The 20,992-nt window shown below is 46.5% G+C and overlaps 1 protein-coding gene across 1 annotated transcript; it reads right to left on the bottom strand.

The window, feature by feature from the left end:
* Positions 1-17,943: 17,943 nt before the first annotated feature.
* LOC147992620 (uncharacterized) lies at positions 17,944-20,044 on the bottom strand. Its single transcript, XM_087539087.1, has 4 exons — positions 19,462-20,044; positions 18,815-19,026; positions 18,252-18,442; positions 17,944-18,169 (listed from the first exon to the last, which is right to left on the bottom strand). The coding sequence occupies exons 1-4, from the start codon at positions 20,042-20,044 to the stop codon at positions 17,944-17,946; spliced, it is 1,212 nt and encodes a 403-aa protein (XP_087395213.1).
* Positions 20,045-20,992: the final 948 nt, after the last annotated feature.

Here is a 20,992-nt window from a genome sequence, read left to right as displayed (position 1 = left end):
TTAATTGATTAAATGGCCGATTAACTTGCCGATTAGCCTATTAATCCCCTACTCACCAGCCGACCGAGCAGCTACCAGTTAACGATTTCCTCAACATTGCTTATGATACTCCCACTATCCCGAATGAGAAGAAATTTGCTTATGTGGAGAGTAATAAAATTTCTATGCTTGTAGATCATGAAAAGAATGCTTTAGGTGCTGGTTATATTGTTGAATTCATTCATGATGCTACTGAAAATTATTATGAGGGAGGAATATATGCTTGTAGGAATTGCAATAATACCAAGTGTCGGTGTCAAAACCGGCGGATCTCGGGTAGGGGGTCCCGAACTGTGCATCTAAGGCGGATGGTAACAGGAGGCAGGGGACACGATGTTTTACCCAGGTTCGGGCCCTCTTGATAGAGGTAAAACCCTACATCCTGCTTGATTTATTCTTGATAATATGAGTAGTACAAGAGTTGATCTACCACGAGATCAGAGAGGCTAAACCCTAAAAGCTAGCCTATGGTATGATTGTATGTTGTCCTACGGACTAAAACCCTCCGGTTTATATAGACACCGGAGGGGGCTAGGGTTACACAAGGTCGGTGACAAAGGAGGAGATATACATATCCTTATTGCCTAGCTTGCCTTCCACGCCAAGTAGAGTCCCATCCGGAAATGGGACGAAGTCTTCAATCTCGTATCTTCATAGTCCAACAGTCCGGCCCAAGGATATAGTCCGGCTGTCTGGAGACCCCCTAATCCAGGACTCCCTCAGTAGCCCCTGAACCAGGCTTCAATGACGATGAGTCCGGCGCGCAATGTTGTCTTCGGCATTGCAAGGTGGGTTCCTCCTTCGAATACACCACAGAAGAGTTTGAATACAAGGATAGTGTCTGACCCTGCAAAATAAGTTCCACATACCACCGTAGAAAGAATAATATTTCCACAAATCTAATCTGTTGACACGTTTTGGCAGCATGACATCACGACACGGCCCGGTAATTATTCGAACCGTTTTTCTCTAACCAGCCCCGCACATAACACGAGGCGGTTTCTTGACACGTCTTGTCAAAGCAGAGATCGTGTTCCCCTCATCATGGGATTCTCATCAATACAAACGTGGGTAACCCAACCGTGCCTGTTGGTATCACTCCTAGATCTTAGGTAAGTCTCGAACGGCCACAAGGAGGACGCCTGATATTCATCCCCTTTATAAAGGGACAAGGCTTTTACTTTTTCCCCTCCCATGCTCAATCGAATCCTTCCCCCGCTTCGAGTTCTAACACCCAAAGCCCAGGTCAGGTGCTTCGGACCTTCAATCATGTCCGGATCCAGCCTTCAAGGCCGGTGGATGCCTTCCTCCGTCACGGAGGAGGACATCAAGAAGTTGAGGGAGGCCAGATATCTGACCGCCGAAATTTCGCATAGGCTGCCCGCTCGAGGGTAGGTCGTCCCTACTCTCGAACCCAACGAGAGTGTTGTGTTCGTCTCCCACTTCCTCCGAGGACTAGGCCTCGCTCTGGATCCCTTTGTTAGGGGTCTTATGTTCTATTACAGGATGGATTTTCACGATCTGGCCCCAGATTCCCTTCTTCACATCTCATCATTTATTGTCGTTTGTGAGGCCTTCCTCCGCATTACCCCTCACTTCGGCCTGTGGCTCAAGACCTTCGATGTGAAGCCGAAGATGGTCGAGGGGCAGTACGCAGCGTGCGGAGGTTCTCTAATAAGCAAAATTGCTGACGCTCCATGGCCAAAGGGTTCCTTTCCAGAGGTGTCTAGATTGTGGCAACGGGAGTGATTTTACGTCACATCTCCCCGAAGTGCCAAGTGGGTAGCTGCCCCCACCTCTCGCTCGAGCCCTCCTCCACAACTGATGTCATGGATCAGTAGGGGGCTGAGCTGGGGTCCAGCCCAGGACGTGCCAATACTGCAGAGCCGTATCCGAGATCTCTTCGAGGGAGATTTCAGTCTGGTTATGGTAATGCAAGTTATGCTGGTTCGTCGAGTCCAGCCTTGCAAACGCCAGCCCCTCCGCATGTGGGAATTCAACCCGGAAGGACCGCATACTATTCAGAATTTCCTCGGCATGACGCACAAGGAGATGTACAAATCATTCTTTGGACCCCAAATAGAGTGTCCGGATACTAGCGAGGACGTGGGCCTGAGCTGCAACCGCCTTGCTGCCCAAGTAAGTAATCCCATGGCCGAACACACTGTCCTTTTATTTATCATGACATCATTCTGAAGAATTGCTCTTTGACCAGGACTAGATAACAAAGGCAAAGATGATCCGGTGTTCCGGCCCCCTTCCTGAAGGCTTGGACAATCCGGTGTTGGAAAAGATGCTCGAGCCGGCACCTTGTCTAGTGCCCTCAAAGGAAGATGAAGGGGGGAATAAAGAGGGCGAAAGCGGGCCTCCATCGCTACCTATTCCAATCGAGGGAATGAGCGTCTCCACGAGGGAGGATAACCAAGGGGAAGAATCTGACATTCTTTCTCCCCGGGGAAGGAAGAGGACTACCTCTGAAGATCCGGAAACTAAGGTTTCCAAACGGGAGAAGAAGTCTCCGCCAGAGGGTCCTGCCTCGGAGGGTGTTTTTGCCGCACAATGTCCGCGCGGGGATCAACCCTCTACCGAGCTGTAAGTGATCAAAAAGCACTTAATAGTGAAGATATCTTACCTTACTTCCGAGGAAAATAACCGAAGCATTTATCTTGCAGTTCAGATCTTAGCCCTTCTCAGCTGAGCTCGTCTTCAGGGGATTTTCTTCCAGAGATGATGGAGAGCGAAACGCCTCCCCCTGCCACACCGCCTCACGAGGCGGGTGACCCCGAGGTGTCGTCGCGGAGGGTTTCTCCTGATCCGGTAAGGCCAGAAGGTAATCCTATGGCCACCCTGAGTCCTCAGTATCCGGCTCTTGAAGAGAGCAATCAAAAGAGTCCGGCACCGTCTAGTATGTGGTCGGACGTACTGAGGGATCTGCTAGAGCAAGTGACTATCTCGGAAGAGCACCGCACGTTGATGGGTACGGTGATTGAAAGGATTTCATCCACCGAGAGCGGGTTGCATGAAGACTTTGTAAGTCTACTGACGGGTTTTGAGGTACGTAAAATGATGTACATTTTTGACAGTACCACACATTTTTAGATGTGCCCTGTGTAGATAGTAGCCCCTGAGACTCTGGTTGTTGTCGAAAACGACGGCAAACAGAGGATCATAGTCCCAGGTAATAACTAGACCGCCTTTATGTGCAGGTGGTTGAAGCTCCGGTGGCTAGCAGGACTGATGGGTATGCCGAACTAAAGTGGCAACTAGATGCAGCAGACGCCGACATTGTGCTTGTTAACAAGCGGCTTGACGAGGCACATGGTATGTGATTTTTCTGGTGATCGTCACATAATAAGAGCAGCATGATGCCAGTATTTTTAATATGTTGTGACTGCAGATGGAGCGGCCACCGTGGAGACCCTTCGGGCGGAGCTTGCCCGAGCCAAGGAGCAAGCAAGGAGTAGCAATGCGGCCGCTTTACAGGCGGCCGAAGAGTTAAGGGCCGAATAGGCTGCACATTGCGAGAGCAAGGAAAAAATTGCCAAGATGGCTGTGGAGTTAAAAGATGCTGCTGACCATTACCGGCTTCTTGAATAGGAAAACCGGGTAAAGGCGACGAACCTGGAGAAGGCCCGGGTGGCTGCCAAGGAAGCCCGCTCCAAAATTAGAGCAACAAAGGAGGAGCTGAGTCAAGCTGCAGACATCGTGTCTGGGAAGCCCTTCTTGTTGCGGACTAAGTTAGGAGATCCGAGGTATGCTCCTCTGGACCGGCTATGGAGCTCTGCGGACACGTACATGGATTTGGCTGCAAGTGCTGCGGATGCGACCGAGTACTTCAAGGATCAGGAAGGTCCTGAAGTGGAGAAGCTGTTCTGGTCACAGTTTCACGCTCTAGTCCGTCCGCTGTTGCTAAATGAGCGATTGACCGGTTGGACCGAGCTCCATAGATTATCCGGATTGGCCATGAGGTCCATTGTGGATCATTTGTGGCCAGGAGGGCCAAGGCCGAATAGCTACTTTAGCTTAGTGCAACAATTCCTTGGCGCTGTGCCACACATCGATGCTGTAAAGAGGTCGGCGTGCATAGAAGGCTCGCGGATGGCCCTTGCCCGTGTCAAGACATACTGGGCGGAGATGGATGCCACCATTGTTGCAGCACAGGGTTCGGTCATAGGCCGAGTGGCTGTCGAGCACTACTTTGAAGAGGTTCTTGAAGGCGCTCGTTCAATAGAGGCTCAATGCTCGAAGAATATTATGTTTGAGTGACATGTATTCCCATTGTAAAAACAATGTTTTATTGAATTTATCAAGGCTATATTTATACTTTTGCCCGAAAGTACTATGATGCCTCTTGTGCGGCCGTTTATGTATATATATATATATAGGGCTGGACTATTCTGTTACTAGTAACAGAATATTATTCTGTTACCCCTGGGCTCTATAAGGACGCGACGAGCTACACCGTAGAAACTCCCCGAGCCATCCTGAACCTAACCCACCTCCTTCCGCCGGAGGCAGCCGTCGTGGGCGAGCGAGCGACGACGTCAGCCGGAGCGAGGGAGCCCGCGGCGCCGTGACTGGCCGCTGACGGAGCCCATCAAACTGAACCTCCCCGCGGCCCACCACTTCTTCCACCTTCCTTCTTCCGCAGCGAGTGGATTGGCCGCACCGACCACCGGCCTCACCACCGCGCCGCCGCCCCAGCCACCGGCCCCCACCGCGCCGCCCCAGCCACCGGCCCCGCACCGCCCCAGCCACCGGCCCCCACCGCGCCGCCGCCTCCCTCCCCGCGTGCCACCGCCTCCCTCCCCACGCACAGCGCTGCCCGGCCTCATCCTCCCTGCCCCCGCCTCCTCCCCTTCGCCAGCGCGCCTCCACCTCCCGGCCGGCCAGGTGATGCGCGCGCATCAGTTCGCGCAAGGCCCGGCCGCCAGGCACCCTTTCGCTATATGGCACGACGCCGTGGGTAAAGCCAGAGATGGAGCTATTCCAGCACCGGCACCTGCGACGTCAGTCCACCGACGTGCTTGGCGCCGTCCACAACTCCATCGCGCTCGAGCCAACCCAGTTCGGGCGTAGTAAGTACCTCAGTACGAGTTAAAAACGGTGGTCTGTTCGGAATAAAAGAAATGGCAGAAATTCAAATTGTAAAGTTCAAGCAAAAAAAGAAACCCCATGAAAATCCTACTTAGTAAGTACCTCAGTACAAGTCGTAAAATGAGAGAAGTTCAGAACAACGTTGTCAAAAAAATGTTGAGTTAAAAAAAGGAAACAAAACAAACACATTTTATTTTTGAATAAAATATCATTCAGTTCGATGATACAAACCATACAAGTACAGGGGCGACGATACGGTAAACCGTTGAAAACTTACTAGAAAAATATTACCAAAAAATAGAGCAAAGTCTAGTTAGTGAAAACACGCTTAGTACAAACCCATGCAAGCATCAGTACAAGTACCCTTTTTCGGAACCATTCAAAATTACTCTACAAAAAATAGCTCGGTACAAACATACATATATATCAGTACGACTACTCTGTTTTTCACACGAGAAAATAGCAGGATCCGTCATGCCGTATTCAAAATTACTCTTAAACGGTTGCGAAGTAGAGAGAACGTTCAACATGACTAAGTTTTGCATTTTCGGTAGCTATCCAACGGTATATTATTTGCCATATTTCGATAAACTTTTTAAAAAATCGCGTTCAAAATCAAATTTGACCGTATTCGAATTCGTTTTTAAACCGTAAGGAATTAGAAAAACATTTCTATAGGAAAAAGTTGCGCATTTTACATAGCTTTCCAACGCCGTATCATTTGCGTCAATCCGACAAACTGTTTGCAAAAAATCGCGAAAATACATTTCGCCCAGAATTTCACCGTTTTCAAATTACTTTTAAATCATATAGAATTAGAAAAAAATACATATATGGAAGATGCGGATTTTCACCAGCTTTCCAACGCCATCTTATTTTCTCAATTCCGACAAACCGTTTGAAAATTGAGTCCAAAATACGATTCACGTTTTCGGTTTTGAAAAAAATGGTTTTTTCAGAACTGCTCTTAAACCATAATGATTTTGCAAAAACGTTCAATATACTTGAAATATGGTTGTCAAGAGCTTTCCAACGATATATTACACGCCATGTTCCGACAAAAAAATTACAAAAAGTTTTTGAACTAAAGAAGACGATCTGTTAAACACAACTGAAAGCATCAGTTTAACCGCTTCGAAAACATCAGTACAACCACCTGAAACCGTCAGTTCAAAAAGGGTAACAGAATAATATTTTGTTACGCGTAACAGAATAGCCCAGATGTATACCTGAAAGATGGCAGTCGTCGGCTTCAGCCCCCACACATTTAATGCGGGGGTGTTCGCAGAAGGCGCATGTTCACACTTGATCCAACGTCTTGATCCATTAAGGAGGTGATAGCGCAGCGAACTAGGCAACCAGACTATAATGCTTTAACACTTTTACTTAGCCAGAGGAGTTTGACAGTGGGGCTACTATATAGCCCCCGGTGGCTCCGCGCTCATCCGGATTCGGGGCACGTACATGCCTGGCCGGGAAATGGCCATTTGTTAAGGTGGAGGAATCCCGAAGATTCCGCTAGGTCATCGAGTGGTTGACCAGTCTTGCGCTATATCATGACAGTCAGTTTTCGGCTTTCTCTACTGAGGTGCTCGTCCGGATGAACCAGGGCACAATCGCAGTAGTTCTCCTGGTGCCGCCTTAGCCGATATAGCGGAACATAAGGCAGCAAAACACAAGAGCCGGGCAAACCCAACATTTGACCAAAGACATGATTCGGAGCTGATGCATATAAGGCCAAACTCGCGACGTCGAACACTCATTAAGGTATTCGGTCTTTATGATGTAAACCGGGCCTAAACAGTGCCCTTTGTAATAAGCCCCTGGTGTCCAGGTACATGCAATATTCTGACGTGGCCACATGCCAATACGTCAGCATCCTTCTCAATTGTACTGAGAATCCGAGGGATGTGTATCAACAAGAGACAGTAAAAAAGGTTTACGCAGGGTCTTAATCTAAAAAGAATCCTTGGAATGGGTCCCTGCTGCACGTCTGCGCCTGTGTCTCCGTTGTGCCGTGTCCTGGACGGGTGTAGCACGATGGTCATCTGTAAAAGATAGGAACTTAGTTGAAAAGTTGTCGTGCAAAAGGTAGTTTATACTAAATAAACCATGTACAGTTCGTAATGAGTAATGTTTGAGCCTAATTGTCACTTGTTTGCGCGCGTTGAGCCCCTTGTATTGTAATAGGGGTATAGCCATCAAACCCGTATTAATTACATATAGCTGTGCCGGACTCGTCCAACCGCGTCCGTGGTCTTAACGACCTGTCACATGTTTTAGTTGGTGAGGCCGTTTAGTGTGCGGCTGCCAAGGCAGCTAGCCGCACGGTCTTCCGCGCGCAAGGAGCGCTCAATATTTCTGTTTACTGTAATGATGCCACGTGGACCGGGCATCTTAAGCATGAGAGAAGCATAATGTGTTATTGCGTTAAAGCGAGCGAAAGCTTCACGTCCGAGTAGTGCTTGATAACCACTTTGGAACGGAGCGATGTGGAATGTTAAATTTTCGCTGCGGAAGTTATCGGGAAAGCCGAATATAACCTCTAGTAGCAGGGAGCCCGTGCAATGGGCCTCTGGGCCTGGCGTTACTCCTTTAAAGGTAGTATTGCTGCTGCTAATTTTTGTTGGGTCTATCCCCATTTTGCGGATTGTGTCCTGATATATCATGTTTAAACTGCTGCCGCCGACATCAGGACTTGTGTGAAGTGGTATCCGTCGATTATTGGATCTAATACCAAGGCAGCCCATCCTGCATGCCGGATACTTGCCGAGTAATCCCGATGGTCGAAGGTGATCGGTTGGGACGACCAGTGGCAGAACTCCGCGGTGATAGGCCCTAGGGCATGCGTCTCTAGGAGTGCCGCTTTGTTTCTTCCCTTTGTCACGTGTAACACGTTTACTGTTTTGACTTCTTGTGGGAATTTCTTTTGTTCCCCAGTGCTTTGATTGCGAGGTTCGTCCTCGTCTTCGCTTGGTGTATCCTGCCCCTTATGTTCGGCGCTGAGCTTGCCGGACTACTTGAAGACCCAACATTCTCTATGGGTATGATTTGCAGGTTTATCGGGGGTGCTATGGATATGACATATTTGGTCCAGAATCTTGCTTAGGCTGGACAGTTCGTCTCTGTTGCCTTTGGAGGGAAGCTTTTCCTGACCTGGTCGAGAGCTCCTGAATCGGGCGTTTACCGCCGTGCTCTTCGGGCTGTCTTCTTTATTCCGGCGCTAGTTTTTGCTGCGTCGTGATTTCCCGTTTCCATCCCTGACTTCGGATGTACTGGGGTCGCTGGTGCTGCATCGGGCTAACCAGCTTTCCTCGTCCGCGCAAAAGCGGGTCATGAGGCTTGTTAATGCTACAATTGTTCTCGGCTTTTCTTGGCCGAGGTGTCAGGCAAGCCATTTGTCTCGAACGCTGTGCTTGAAAGTTGCTAAGGCTTCGGCGTCCGGACAGTCGACTATTTGGTTCTTTTTAGTGAGGAACCGGTTCCAAAGCTTTCGGGCTGACTCTCCGGGCTGTTGAGTTATGTGACTTAAATCGTCTGCATCCGGTGGTCGGACATAGGTCCCTTGAAAATTTGCCCGAAAAGCATTTTCGAGCTCTTCCCAGCATCCAATGGAGTTTTCGGGGAGGATTTTAAGTCAGTGCCGAGCTGGCCCTTTGAGCTTGAGAGGTAAGTACTTGATGGCATGGAGATCGTTTCCTCGAGCCATGTGGATATGGAGGATGTAGTCCTCAATCCAGACCCCAGGGTCTGTCGTTCCGTCGTACGCCTATATGTTTACGGGTTTGAATCCCTCTGGAAATTCATGGCCCAGCACCTCATCGGTGAAACATAGGGGGTGTGCGGCACCCCTGTATTTGGGTGTACCATGGTGTTCGGATGTTTGTTGTGTTGCATTGCATGCTGGAGCACGCTTGCGTGGCCCGTAGATGGATCTGGTTGCGCCGTCCTTTTGATGCGAGCCTTCATGCGGATCGCGTACTGGCTTATGTGCGGCGTCGTTTGCCGCTCTATGTTGGCCACGAGGTCGTCTATCCGACCGGATGGTAGTTTTGATTTTTGGTTGCGGGGGATCTAAGGCCTCCTCCTCGAATTCAGGTAGCAACTTTCGCTTCGGGTAGCTCTTGGTGTGGCGATTACCACCGTACTTCGCTGCGGTGTTGAGTACTTCACTCCATCTGATTTTGAGTGTGTCTTGTGCAGCCCTGAGCCTTTGCTCCTGCTTTTTTAGACTCCTCGCAGTGGCAACCAACCTTTGATGGGCATTCTGTTGCTCCAGGTGCCTGTCCGGTGTAATGTCGTCCAGATTGTTATCTTCGACGGGGTCGGGTTGTTCGGTTTGATTCTCCGCGTTGCCGTTGTCGGGCGATAGTTCACCCTGCTCTATCACTGGGTCTATGTGATTGCTGTTTCTGCTGAGGCGGGATTTGGAGCGGCGCTTACGCCGCCGCTTTGACTGATTCTCGAGGGAACAACCCTTCGCTACGTCCTTCCGTTCCTCGTCGTCGTTTTCTTTGGGTGTGTCCACCATGTATACATCATGTGATGAAGTGGGCGTCCAATGCCCTGTGGGCAGTTGTTCCTGTTCGTCTCCTGCATCGTCGTCCATATTGTCGATGTCTTCGGAGTTGAAGTCGAGCATGTCGGTCAAATCGTCGACAGTGGCTACTAAGTGGGTGGTGGGTGGGCGGCGAATTTCTTCGTGATCCGCATCCCAGACCTGCCGAACATAGTTCGGCCGGGACTCTCTTGACAGGGAGAGAGACCTTAGTGAGTTCAGTATGTCGCCGAAGGGCGAGTGCTGAAAGATATCCGCAGAGGTGAACTCCATGATCGGCGCCCAGGCGAATTCGACAAGCACGGGCGCAGATGGTTCGGAGTCCGTGGCCGGGGCAGAATCCGGTAGTTCAACGTCATGACTCTCGTGAAGGGTAAGGTCGATACTCGGCTCGATCACCAATGAGAGTGCGGCCTCCGTGGCGGGGTCTATCCACCCGTCACTGGATGGCGCAATTGGCTCTGATTTGAGGGTCGGAGCGGTCGCCGGTGCAATCTCCCGAATACCGTTCGATGGTAGAGCTAAATCATGCTCATCGTGACCGTGCGACGCACTCGGCAAGGGCTCGAATCCGTCGAAGATCAAATCTCTGAGGTTGTCAGCCGTGTAGTTTAAGTTTCCAAATCTGACCTGATAGCCAGGGGCGTAGCTCTCGATCTGCTCCAGATGGCCAAGCGAGTTGGCCCGCAGTGCGGAGCCGCCGAATACAAAGATCTGTCTGGGGAGAAAAGTCTCACCTTGGACTGCATCGCTGTCGATGATCAAAGGAGCCATCAAGCCTAATGATGACGCCATAGAGGAACTCTCAATGAAAGCACCAATGTCGGTGTCAAAACCGGCGGATCTCGGGTAGGGGGTCCCGAACTGTGCGTCTAAGGCGGATGGTAACAGGCGGCAGGGGACACGATGTTTTACCCAGGTTCGGGCCCTCTTGATGGAGGTAAAACCCTACGTCCTGCTTGATTTATTCTTGATAATATGAGTAGTACAAGAGTTGATCTACCACGAGATCAGAGAGGCTAAAACATAAAAGCTAGCCTATGGTATGATTGTATGTTGTCCTACGGACTAAAACCCTCCGGTTTATATAGACACCGGAGGGGGCTAGGGTTACACAAGGTCGGTTATAAAGGAGGAGATATACATATCCTTATTGCCTAGCTTGCCTTCCACGCCAAGTAGAGTCCCATTCGGACACGGGACGAAGTCTTCAATCTCGTATCTTCATAGTCCAACAGTCCGGCCAAAGGATATAGTCCGGCTGTTCGGAGAACCCCTAATCCAGGACTCCCTCACCAAGTTTCCTCTCTATGTGCATAAAGTTTTGAAGTTATGCTTGTTTTGCTTTCCTATGCAAGTTTATTCTTGTTCCCACAAGTTGTTTGCTCACAAAATCCCTATGCATAGGAAGTGAGTTAGGCTTAAATGTGCTAGTCATATTCTTCATGATGCTCTCTTTATGTTTCAATTCTTATCTTTTATATGAGCATCATTGAAATCATCATGCCTAGCTAGGGGCGTTAAACGATTGCGCTTGTTGGGAGGCAACCCAATTTTATTTTTGTTCCCTGCTTTTTGCTCCTGTTTAGTAATAAATAATTTATCTAGCCTCTGTTTAGATATGGTTTTATGTTTTAATTAGTGTTTGTGCCAAGTAGAACCTTTGGGAAGACTTGGGTGAAGTCTTTATGATCATGCTGTAAAAAACAGAAACTTTAGCGCTCACGAGAATTGCTGCCATTTTTATTTGGAGAGTGATATTTGGTTAATTCTTTTTGAAGATGATTAATAGATAAATTACTCACGTCCATAAATTTATTTTAGAATTTTTAGGGTTCCAGAAGTTTGCATTAGTTACATATTACTACAGACTGTTCTGTTTTTGACAGATTCTGTTTTCGTTGTGTTGTTTACTTATTTTGATGAATCTATGGCTAGTAAAATAGTTTATAAACCATAGAGAACTTGTAATACAGTAGGTTTAACACCAAAATAAATTAATAATGAGTTCATTACATTACTTTGAAGTGGTGTTTGGTTTTCTTTCGCTAACGGAGCTTACGAGTTTTCTGTTAAGTTTTGTGTTGTGAAGTTTTCAAGTTTCGGGTAAAGATTCGATGGACTATGGAATAAGGAGTGGCAAGAGCCTAAGCTTGGGGATGCCCAAGGAACCACAAGGTAATATTCAAGTACAAACAAAAGCCTAAGCTTGGGGATGCCCCGGAAGGCATCCCCTCTTCCGTCTTTGTTCATCGGTAACTTTACTTGGAGCTATATTTTTATTCGCCACATGATATGTGTTTTGCTTGGAGTGTCATCTTATCTTTCTTTTGTTTTACTTGCTGTTTGAATAAAATACCAAGATCTGAAATTCTTTAATGTTAGAGAGTCTTCACATAGTTGCATAATTATTCAACTACTCATTGATCTTCACTTATATCTTTCGGAGTAGTTTGTCATTTGCTCTAGCGCTTCACTTATATCTTTTTAGAGCACGGTGGTGGTTTTATTTTGAAGAAATAGATGAACTCTCATGCTTCACTTAGATTATTTTGAGAGTCTTAAATAGCATGGTAATTCGCTTAAAATCCTAATATGCTAGGTATTCAAGATTAGTAAAATTTTCTTATGAGTGTTTTGAATACTAAGAGAAGTTTGATGCTTGATGATTGTTTTGAGATATGGAAGTAATAATATCAAAGTCGTGCTAGTTGAGTAGTTTTGAAATTTAGAAATGCTTGTGTTGGAGTTTGCAAGTCCCGTAGCATGCACGTATGGTAAACGTTATGTAACAAATTTGAAACATGACGTGTTCTTTGATTGTCCTCGTTATGAGTGGTGGTCGGGGACGAGTGATGGTATTTTTCTACCAATCTATCCCCCTAGGAGCATGCGCATAGTGCTGAGGTTTTTGATGACTTGTAGATTTTTGCAAAAAGTATGTGAGTTCTTTATGACTAATGTTGAGTCCATGGATTATACACACTCTCACCCTTCCATCCTTGCTAGCCTCTTTGGTACCGTGCATTGCCCTTTCTCACATTGAGAGTTGGTGCAAACTTCACCGGTGCATCCAAACCCCGTGATATGATATGCTCTTTCACACATAAACCTCCTTATATCTTCCTCAAAACAGCCACCAGACCTACCTATTATGGCATTTCCATAGCCATTCCGAGATATATTGCCATGCAACTTTCCACCATTCCGTTTATCATGACACATTCATCATTGTCATATTGCTTAGCATGATCATGTAGTTGACATAGTATTTGTGGTAAAGCCACCATTCATAATTCTTTCACACATGTCACTCTTGATTCATTGCACATCCCGGTACACCGCCGGAGGCATTCATATAGAGTCATACTTTGTTCTAGTATCGAGTTGTAATCATTGAGTGGTAAATAAATAGAAGTGTGATGATCATCATTTTCTAGAGCATTGTCCCAAGTGAGGAATAAAAAAAAAGAGAAAGGCCATAAAAAAAGAGAAGGCCCCAAAAAAATGAAAATGAAAAAAATGAAAATGAGAGAAAAAGAGAGAAGGGACAATGCTACTATCCTTTGCCACACTTGTGCTTCAAAGTACCACCATGATCTTCATGATAGAGAGTCTCTTGTTTTGTCACTTTCATATACTAGTGGGAATTTTCATTATAGAACTTGGCTTGTATATTCCAACAATGGGCCTCCTCAAGTGTCCTAGGTCTTCGTGAGCAAGCAAGTTGGATGCACACCCACTTAATTTCTTTTGTTGAGCTTTCATACATTTATAGCTCTAGTGCATCCGTTGCATGGCAATCCCTACTCCTCGCATTAACATCAATCGATGGACATCGCCATAGCCCATTGATTAGCCTCGTTGATGTGAGACTTTCTTCATTTTTGTCTTCTCCACATAACCCCCTCATTATATTCTATTCCACCCATAGTGCTATATCCATGGCTCATGCTCATGTATTGCGTGAAAGTTTATGATTTTGAGATTACTAAATTATGAAACAATTGCTTGGCTTGTCATCGGGGTTGTGCGTGATGAGAGCATTCTTGTGTGACGAAAATGGAGCATGACTAAACTATATGATTTTGTAGGGATGAACTGTGCACGTCAGGGGATCTACGAGGAGGCCACGAGGCAGGGGGCACGCCCTCCACCCTTGTGGCCCCCTAACGTACTTCTTCCACCTATATATCTCCATATACCCTAAAAACATCGGGGAGCACAATAGATCGGGAGTTCCGCTGCCAGAAGCCTCCGTAGCCACCGAAAGCCAATCTAGACCCGTTCCGGCACCCTGCCGGAGGGGGCAATCCCTCCCCGGTGGCCATCTTCATCATCCCGGTGCTCTCCATGACGAGGAGGGAGTAGTTCTCCCTCGAGGCTGAGGGTATGTACCAGTAGCTATGTGTTTGATCTCTCTCTCTCTCTCTCTCTCTCTCTCGTGTTCTTGATTTGGCACGATCTTGATGTATCGCGAGCTTTGCTATTATAGTTGGATCTTATTTTTCTCCTCCCCCTCTACTCTCTTGTAATGGATTGAGTTTCCCCTTTAAAGTTATCTTATCGGATCGAATCTTTAAAGATTTGAGAACACTTGATGTATGTCTTGCCGTGCGTATCTGTGGTGACAATGGGATATCACATGATTCACTTGATGTATGTTTTGGTGACCAACTTGTGGGTTCCGCCCATGAACCTATGCATAGGGGTTGGCACACGTTTTCGTCGTGATTCTCCGGTAGAAACTTTGGGGCACTCTTTGAGGTTCTATGTGTTGGTTGAATAGATGAATATGAGATTGTGTGATGCATATCGTATAATCATACCCACAGATACTTGAGGTGACATTGGAGTATCTAGGTGACATTAGGGTTTTGGTTGATTTGTGTCTTAATGTGTTATTCTAGTACGAACTCTAGGGCTGTTTGTGACACTTATAGGAATAGCCCAACAGATTGATTGAAAAGAATAACTTTGAGGTGGTTTCGTACCCTACCATAATCTCTTCGTTTGTTCTCCGCTATTAGTGACTTTGGAGTGACTCTTTGTTGCATGTTGAGGGATAGTTATGTGATCCAATTATGCTATTATTGTTGAGAGGACTTGCACTAGTGAAAGTGTGAACCCTAGGCCTTGTTTCAACGCATTGCAATACTGTTTACGCTCACTTTTATCATTAGTTACCTTGCTGTTTTGATAATTTCATATTACAAATACCTTTATCTACTATCCATATGCCACTTGTATCACCATCTCTTCGCCGAACTAGTGCACCTATACAATTTACCATTGTATTGGGTGTGTTGGGGACACAAGAGACTCTTTGTTATTTGGTTGCAGGGTTGCTTGAGAGAGACCATCTTCATCCTACGCCTGCTACGGATTGATAAACCTTAGGTCATCCACTTGAGGGTAATTTGCTATCTGTCCTACAAACATCTGCACTTGGAGGCCCAACAACGTCTACAAGAAGAAGGTTGTGTAGTAGACATTAGCTGCCACCATCCATCAAAACTTTGGTCAATTGGGTGCCCCCAACGACTGGGTCGACCACCAACGCTTGCCGCCCGGGGGTAGCAACATGCGCTGGGTGATCGGACTGGTCGAATGTAATGGGAGTTTTTGACCACCTCAAATATGTTGTCGTTGCCGGAGCAACCATGTTTACTTCTCTGTTGATAACTTTCAGTCGACTTTTTCTCTTGATGTCAGCAAAAATTACTAAAGTGGCATTGACGTTGGGGTAACCATCATCCTCCTCCTTGTCCTCGTCCTTATCAGGTTCCTTTTCCTTTTCACTGGGCTGACCCTCTCGGAAGCTCTGAATTAGGAGTCGACATTGTCGAGTGGTATGCTTGGGGTAAATCAGGTTCCCCATGGTGGGCGCCAACTGTCGTGGGAGTAAGTCTGACAATAGAATAGGGGGTATGTAGGAGGAGGTAAGATCCTAGCTATGGTGAGGTTGTGCATGCAAGATTTACGAGTTCAGGCCCTTCTCGGAGGAAGTAACATCCCTACGTCTCGGTGCCCGGAGGTCTGGTCGACTGGATTATGCGTGAGAGTTACAGCGGGTGCGAAGCCTTGTGCCAGAGGAGGGTGGTGGCTTATATGGAGTGCGCCAGGACCCCAGCCATCGTCCGTCACACAAGGTTCAATGTACATTAAGACATAGCATTACTGATAACGTCAGCTATAAAGAGATATAAATGATCTTAAAAACTGCGGAGTGAACGCCTGACAGTTGCCGTCCTGAGTGGCTTGAGACCTTCTGTACTCCGAGTGGTTTCTTGTATGGTCGAGTGACTTCTTCTTGGTTTAATGGAATTGGGGTATCCGTGTGGGATAATTGGTCGAGTGGATTGCACTCCAAGGTTACTTCAGTCGGTATCCTTTGTTGTACTTTGAATGTTCTTGACTCTAGGGTAGTGACCTTGGGTAGGGCGTCTAGGTCAGGCCTATGACCCTACCCTAGGTTAATGGCATCGTCAACCCCTGCTTTTTTCCTGCCACGATCTTCCTCCCATGATCTCTTGCTGCAACCCACCCGTGGTTTTTTCCTGCCACGATCTTCCACCTATGATCTTTTGCTGCAACCCTAGTTTCGGTTTAGGTACTTGTCTTGTAAACAAATTAACTCATGTAGTAGCGTATAGCACAATTTTTATATTTGTATAGATAAGATGTAGTCGTTTCCATGAGTGCTAAAGGTATATCATACTAAATATAATCACACTATTTGCATATTCATGGAAGTCAACATGCTTTTACACAAATTAACTCATGTAGTAGCGTAGAGCACAATTTTTATATTAGTATAGATAATATGCAGTCATTTCTATGAGTGTGTAAATGTATACTATGCTGAATCTTATCACACTATTTGCACATTCATGGTACTCAGCATGCTTGTAAACAAATTAACTCATGAAGTAGCATAGAGCACAATTTTTATATTGGTATAGATAAGATGTAGTCATTTGTATGAGTGTTTAAATGTATATCATGCTGAATCTGATCACACTATTTGCACATTCATGGAACTCAGGAGGCTTCTTTGCCTCCATATTGACATACGAGAGAACAAAGATTCCCGCACGTCTGAGAAGGAGACCAACATGCCATGGAACATTGCCCATCTTCGGCCTTACTACACTTGAGCCACCGGCTCTCACCATTGTACATACCTCTATTGATGTATATATCTTTTTATGATCAATATAATAAAGCCAGCATCCCTAAAATTCAGGGCCTCTGTTGTTTCATTTCTGTGCATCTGAGTCTTTGTTAATTGATCATAAGGTCACTGGGGGCTTCCAACCCACCGGGTTTAGATTACATACCCTCTTGACCGGCATGAAACACCACATTAGGGGTTAAACCTGCCTATTTGCAACTTGCTACTCCGCCAGGTGACCCGCGAACTCTTGACAAGTCAATCTTTTTTAAGATCCTGAACTCGTCAAGGTTAAAACGGCGGTTTTGTGTCATGAGAGAGCCGGCTTACAGTGAGCTAGGATAAACCCACCTGTCTATTTAGTGCTACTCCGCTATATGGCCCGTCCTACTCTTAACAGTCAATCTTTTTAAGACCCTGAACTTGTTAAGGTTAAAACAACGGATTTATGTCATGGGAGGCAGGTTTATAGGGTAAACACGGCTATGCGACCTTGAAATAAAACATGAGGCCTATGAGCCAACTTTTTTTCAGCTGTGTCTTAAAAACCGGCCTAACAAATATTTGAGATTCATGTATGCTTCTGTTTTGGTTTTCAGATGTTTTTGTGATCTCAAGTTTTTTCTTTTGTGCAAATTGTAAATATCCGGGTCATATAGGCTTCGGGTTGCGTTACTCATGTTTGAATATTTGGATTGTCACCCACCCTGGTTTTTGACTTTAAGTCGTCAGTATGTTTTTTGGCAACACAACCACTGGCATGATTTATTTTACTATATGAGATTACGAGTCTTCGAGGTTTTTTAACCCGCTACATGCTCTTGGATATAAGTCGCCTGTGTGCGTATTGATGGGTCTTCACAGAATATACAAGACCTCAGGTGAAGAGCAGAATCATTGAACGACTCATATATATGATCAAATCAAGCATGCAATAAAGTTCAATTGCTGGATCAAAAGTTGAGATAACATGCTCGAAGGCATGGTAGAGCAAATACTTGTTTTTTAGCTACCTATTACAAGGCTTTAGATGAGCCCAATAATTTGTGACCAAGTGTTTTTTGGAGTTAAGTTACTCCATTGAGCCGGTGTCAGCACTGTCTGGGTTTTGGCCTGGCGGGTTATTGTCATCTTGGCATCTTGAGGTCGAGGTCTCTGGGTCACCCTGCGCTGGCTCTCCCTCATCTGTCATCTGGAGAGGAGCCGATGTCCAGTCGATGCCGATTAATGCGTCAAAGGTCGCCTCATCACTTAGAATAACAAATGGATCAAGATCAGGAGCAAAAGTATGCTTACACCTTGGTGGAATGAGAAATATATAGAACATTATGGGATGTCGGCTTAATCTTATTGTTGTTGTCATCACAAGCCGACATTTACTTGTTCAAATCCAGCTCTTCTATAAGTTTGCATGCCACAGGCCGCATCTCTCTGATGAATTTGTTGAAGTCTTTCTCTTCAAAGATTGACCCATCATCCTTGAACTCTAGGCATCCGGTAGCTATTTCTTCCGGGTCAAGTTCTGATTGCCATGCCTTGGCCCGGCCTAGAGCAACAATGGCTCCGGGCGGCTAATAATTTAACCTCCTCAATTTGAGCCGGTACCGTTGAGAGGTGATCGAGCATAGTATTGATATGATTTGGAGGTTTTCTACCACCTGACAAAGCTACAAGGCTACGCAGTGTTCCAGCATACAACTGCTCAGTCAATGAATAAGCCTCCTTCAATTTGAGCAGCATGTTTTGACCAAGACTGACGCTTCTGGGGCCTCTTCAATTTTTTGCACAAGAGTCGCCAGGCGGGTTAAAGATTATATACTATGAGTTGCTAGGTGGGTTAGAGAAATACCAAAACAGATGATGAGTTGCATATTAAGCTTACCAAAGATGGTGGCTGGCGTTTGAGAGATATGTTGCTTTAAGCCGGCTAACTCTTCAGTTACCGGTTTAAGCTCAGCCTCAGCATCTACTGCTCTTTTTTGCAGTGCAGCCTTGCGAGTTTCCGAGGCGGTTCTTTCAGCATCAAAATACGCCTTGATTTTTTCAATCTCTTCCAAGGAAGTTTTCAGCTTTGGCTCGGCCTTGGAAGTCTCAGCTTTTTGAAGTTCTATATTCTTTGTTAAGTCGGCAAGTTGCGCCTCTTTCAAGCTTAAAGCTTCCTGAGACAAGAGATTGAGACAGTGGTCACAACACAATGAACAAGGGTTACTATGATACAATGGTTCAAGTTCCAATCACATTGCAAGCAATACACTTGGCACTTGGGGGCTAATGTACATCATTCAAATGTATGAGACCCGACTCATCTTATTCAGATAAGCCGGCCCTTGGGAGCTACGGATTTGGTTCTCTCAAATGACTATAAGTCCCGACTTATCTTGTTAAGTTAAGCCGACCCTTGGGGGCTACAGAATTGGTTCTTAGCAATGATTGTAAGACCCTGCTCATATTTTCAACACAAGCTGGCCCTTGGGGGCTATATTTTGGAAGATTTACATGAAGTCTCAAGCATACTCAATGTCTTTCCTATACTTAAGACATGGCAGGTATATAAGTATGTATATGTACTAAGGTGGAAAGGGGTTAAAACATACCTCATATCTTTTCTTCATCCGATTTACTAAGCCGGACTCCATATCACGGCTTGTATGGAGGCGGCTTAGGTAGCCTGCGTGGATTTCACTTGCACTATAAGAAGAATAATCTTCCAAGTCCAACTTAGCATTGCCTTTCTCTAGTGAAGACACTTCTTCTTTGGCCGAGTGCTTGGCTAGGACTCTGGAGACCTCGGGCGTCTTAAAAGCTGACCCGATAATAGTGATGTCGTCAACATCAGTAGCGGCAGGGCTCTTGTCAGTGGACTTGGCAGGATTGGGCGGCTTAGGACTTGAAAGGTCCTGATGGGCAGCCGGGTTGATCTCAGTATCCATTGGCTCAAGGACGGTAGCATCAATTGGCAGTGGCGGGTCACTAATAGGCCCTTCGGGGTCTTGAATGAGGGCCTCAGAGGTTTCCACCGTCTGCTTCTCTGGTTCAGAAGCCTTGGGGTCTTTTGAAGAGCCGCCCACCTTTTGTTTCTTACCCGCCTTTGCTACGCCTTTGTGACAAGAATACAGGAGTCCATGAGTATATCGCCACAAGTCATTTATGAACGAAGGAAAATACTTACCCATAGGCACTCTTGAAAGCACGCATTTGAGTTCCAGTAGAGTCGCCGGATGACAGAGGCGTCCCCTGATAATTTGAGTCAGATGGATTAAGAGGTTGACGAATAAGACCAGCTGTTGGAAGGGAAATAGTCGGGCTATGAGGCACCTCGTTTTGACGCTTGCGAGGGGAAGGCGTGTTGGGTAAGCCGGATACGAGAGCTTGAGCACCGCCGCTATGGGTCATATGCCTTGACTCGTGCTGCTGTTTCTTCAAAAGAAAGTTGGGGTCCAAATGAGCAAGAGCGTGTGAAAGTCTTACTTTTTGGATGACCCACCTTGTTTTCTTTCTCGGCAAAGATTCTGAGTCAGAGGATATAGTAGTTACCTCTGATCCATGAGCCTGGCTTGTCTCCGCGTCGTCCTAAGAGGAATTAACATCAATAAGTTGCATAAAGCACTAGAAAAAAAAGACACATCCGTGACATTTTGGGCCGAACGAATTTTTTTTCTGTCATACATATGACACTTCTATGACGATAATTGTGACAAAACCCGGTATCATCATAGATGTGGTGGGCTCCTACTTCTATGACAAAAAATCATGACAGAAAATGGGCTTTTCGTCCTGGGCGGGCCGGAGACGCAGCTGCATGACATTCTTTGGGCCGTCCATGAAGGAAAAAACCGTGGTAGAAGCGAGGGGAGGAAAATTTTGGGGAGTTCCCGGTTACGGTGGGAGGTCGGGGGCCGAGCGATGCGTGTTTCTCTTGTACACGTACGCACGTGTGTGCCAGGCGTCGGCTCTAACTGAACCCGAGCGAGGCGTTGGGCTCTAACTGAACCCGAGCGATTGCACTGCAGGCTACGCGTTACTGAACCCGAGCGATCGATCGATGGCTGTTAACTAAACCCGATCAAGCGATTCCTTGGCTACTACTGCTAACTGAAGCCGACCGATGGGATGAACAGTGA

This window comes from Triticum urartu, chromosome 1A (genome assembly GCF_056163025.1).
Source record: "Triticum urartu cultivar PI428250 chromosome 1A, HENAU_Tu73, whole genome shotgun sequence".
In the NCBI taxonomy this organism is placed as follows: domain Eukaryota; kingdom Viridiplantae; phylum Streptophyta; class Magnoliopsida; order Poales; family Poaceae; genus Triticum; species Triticum urartu.
The sequence above is the reverse complement of the archived record's forward strand: the minus strand, read 5'-3'. Positions and strand labels throughout refer to the sequence as shown.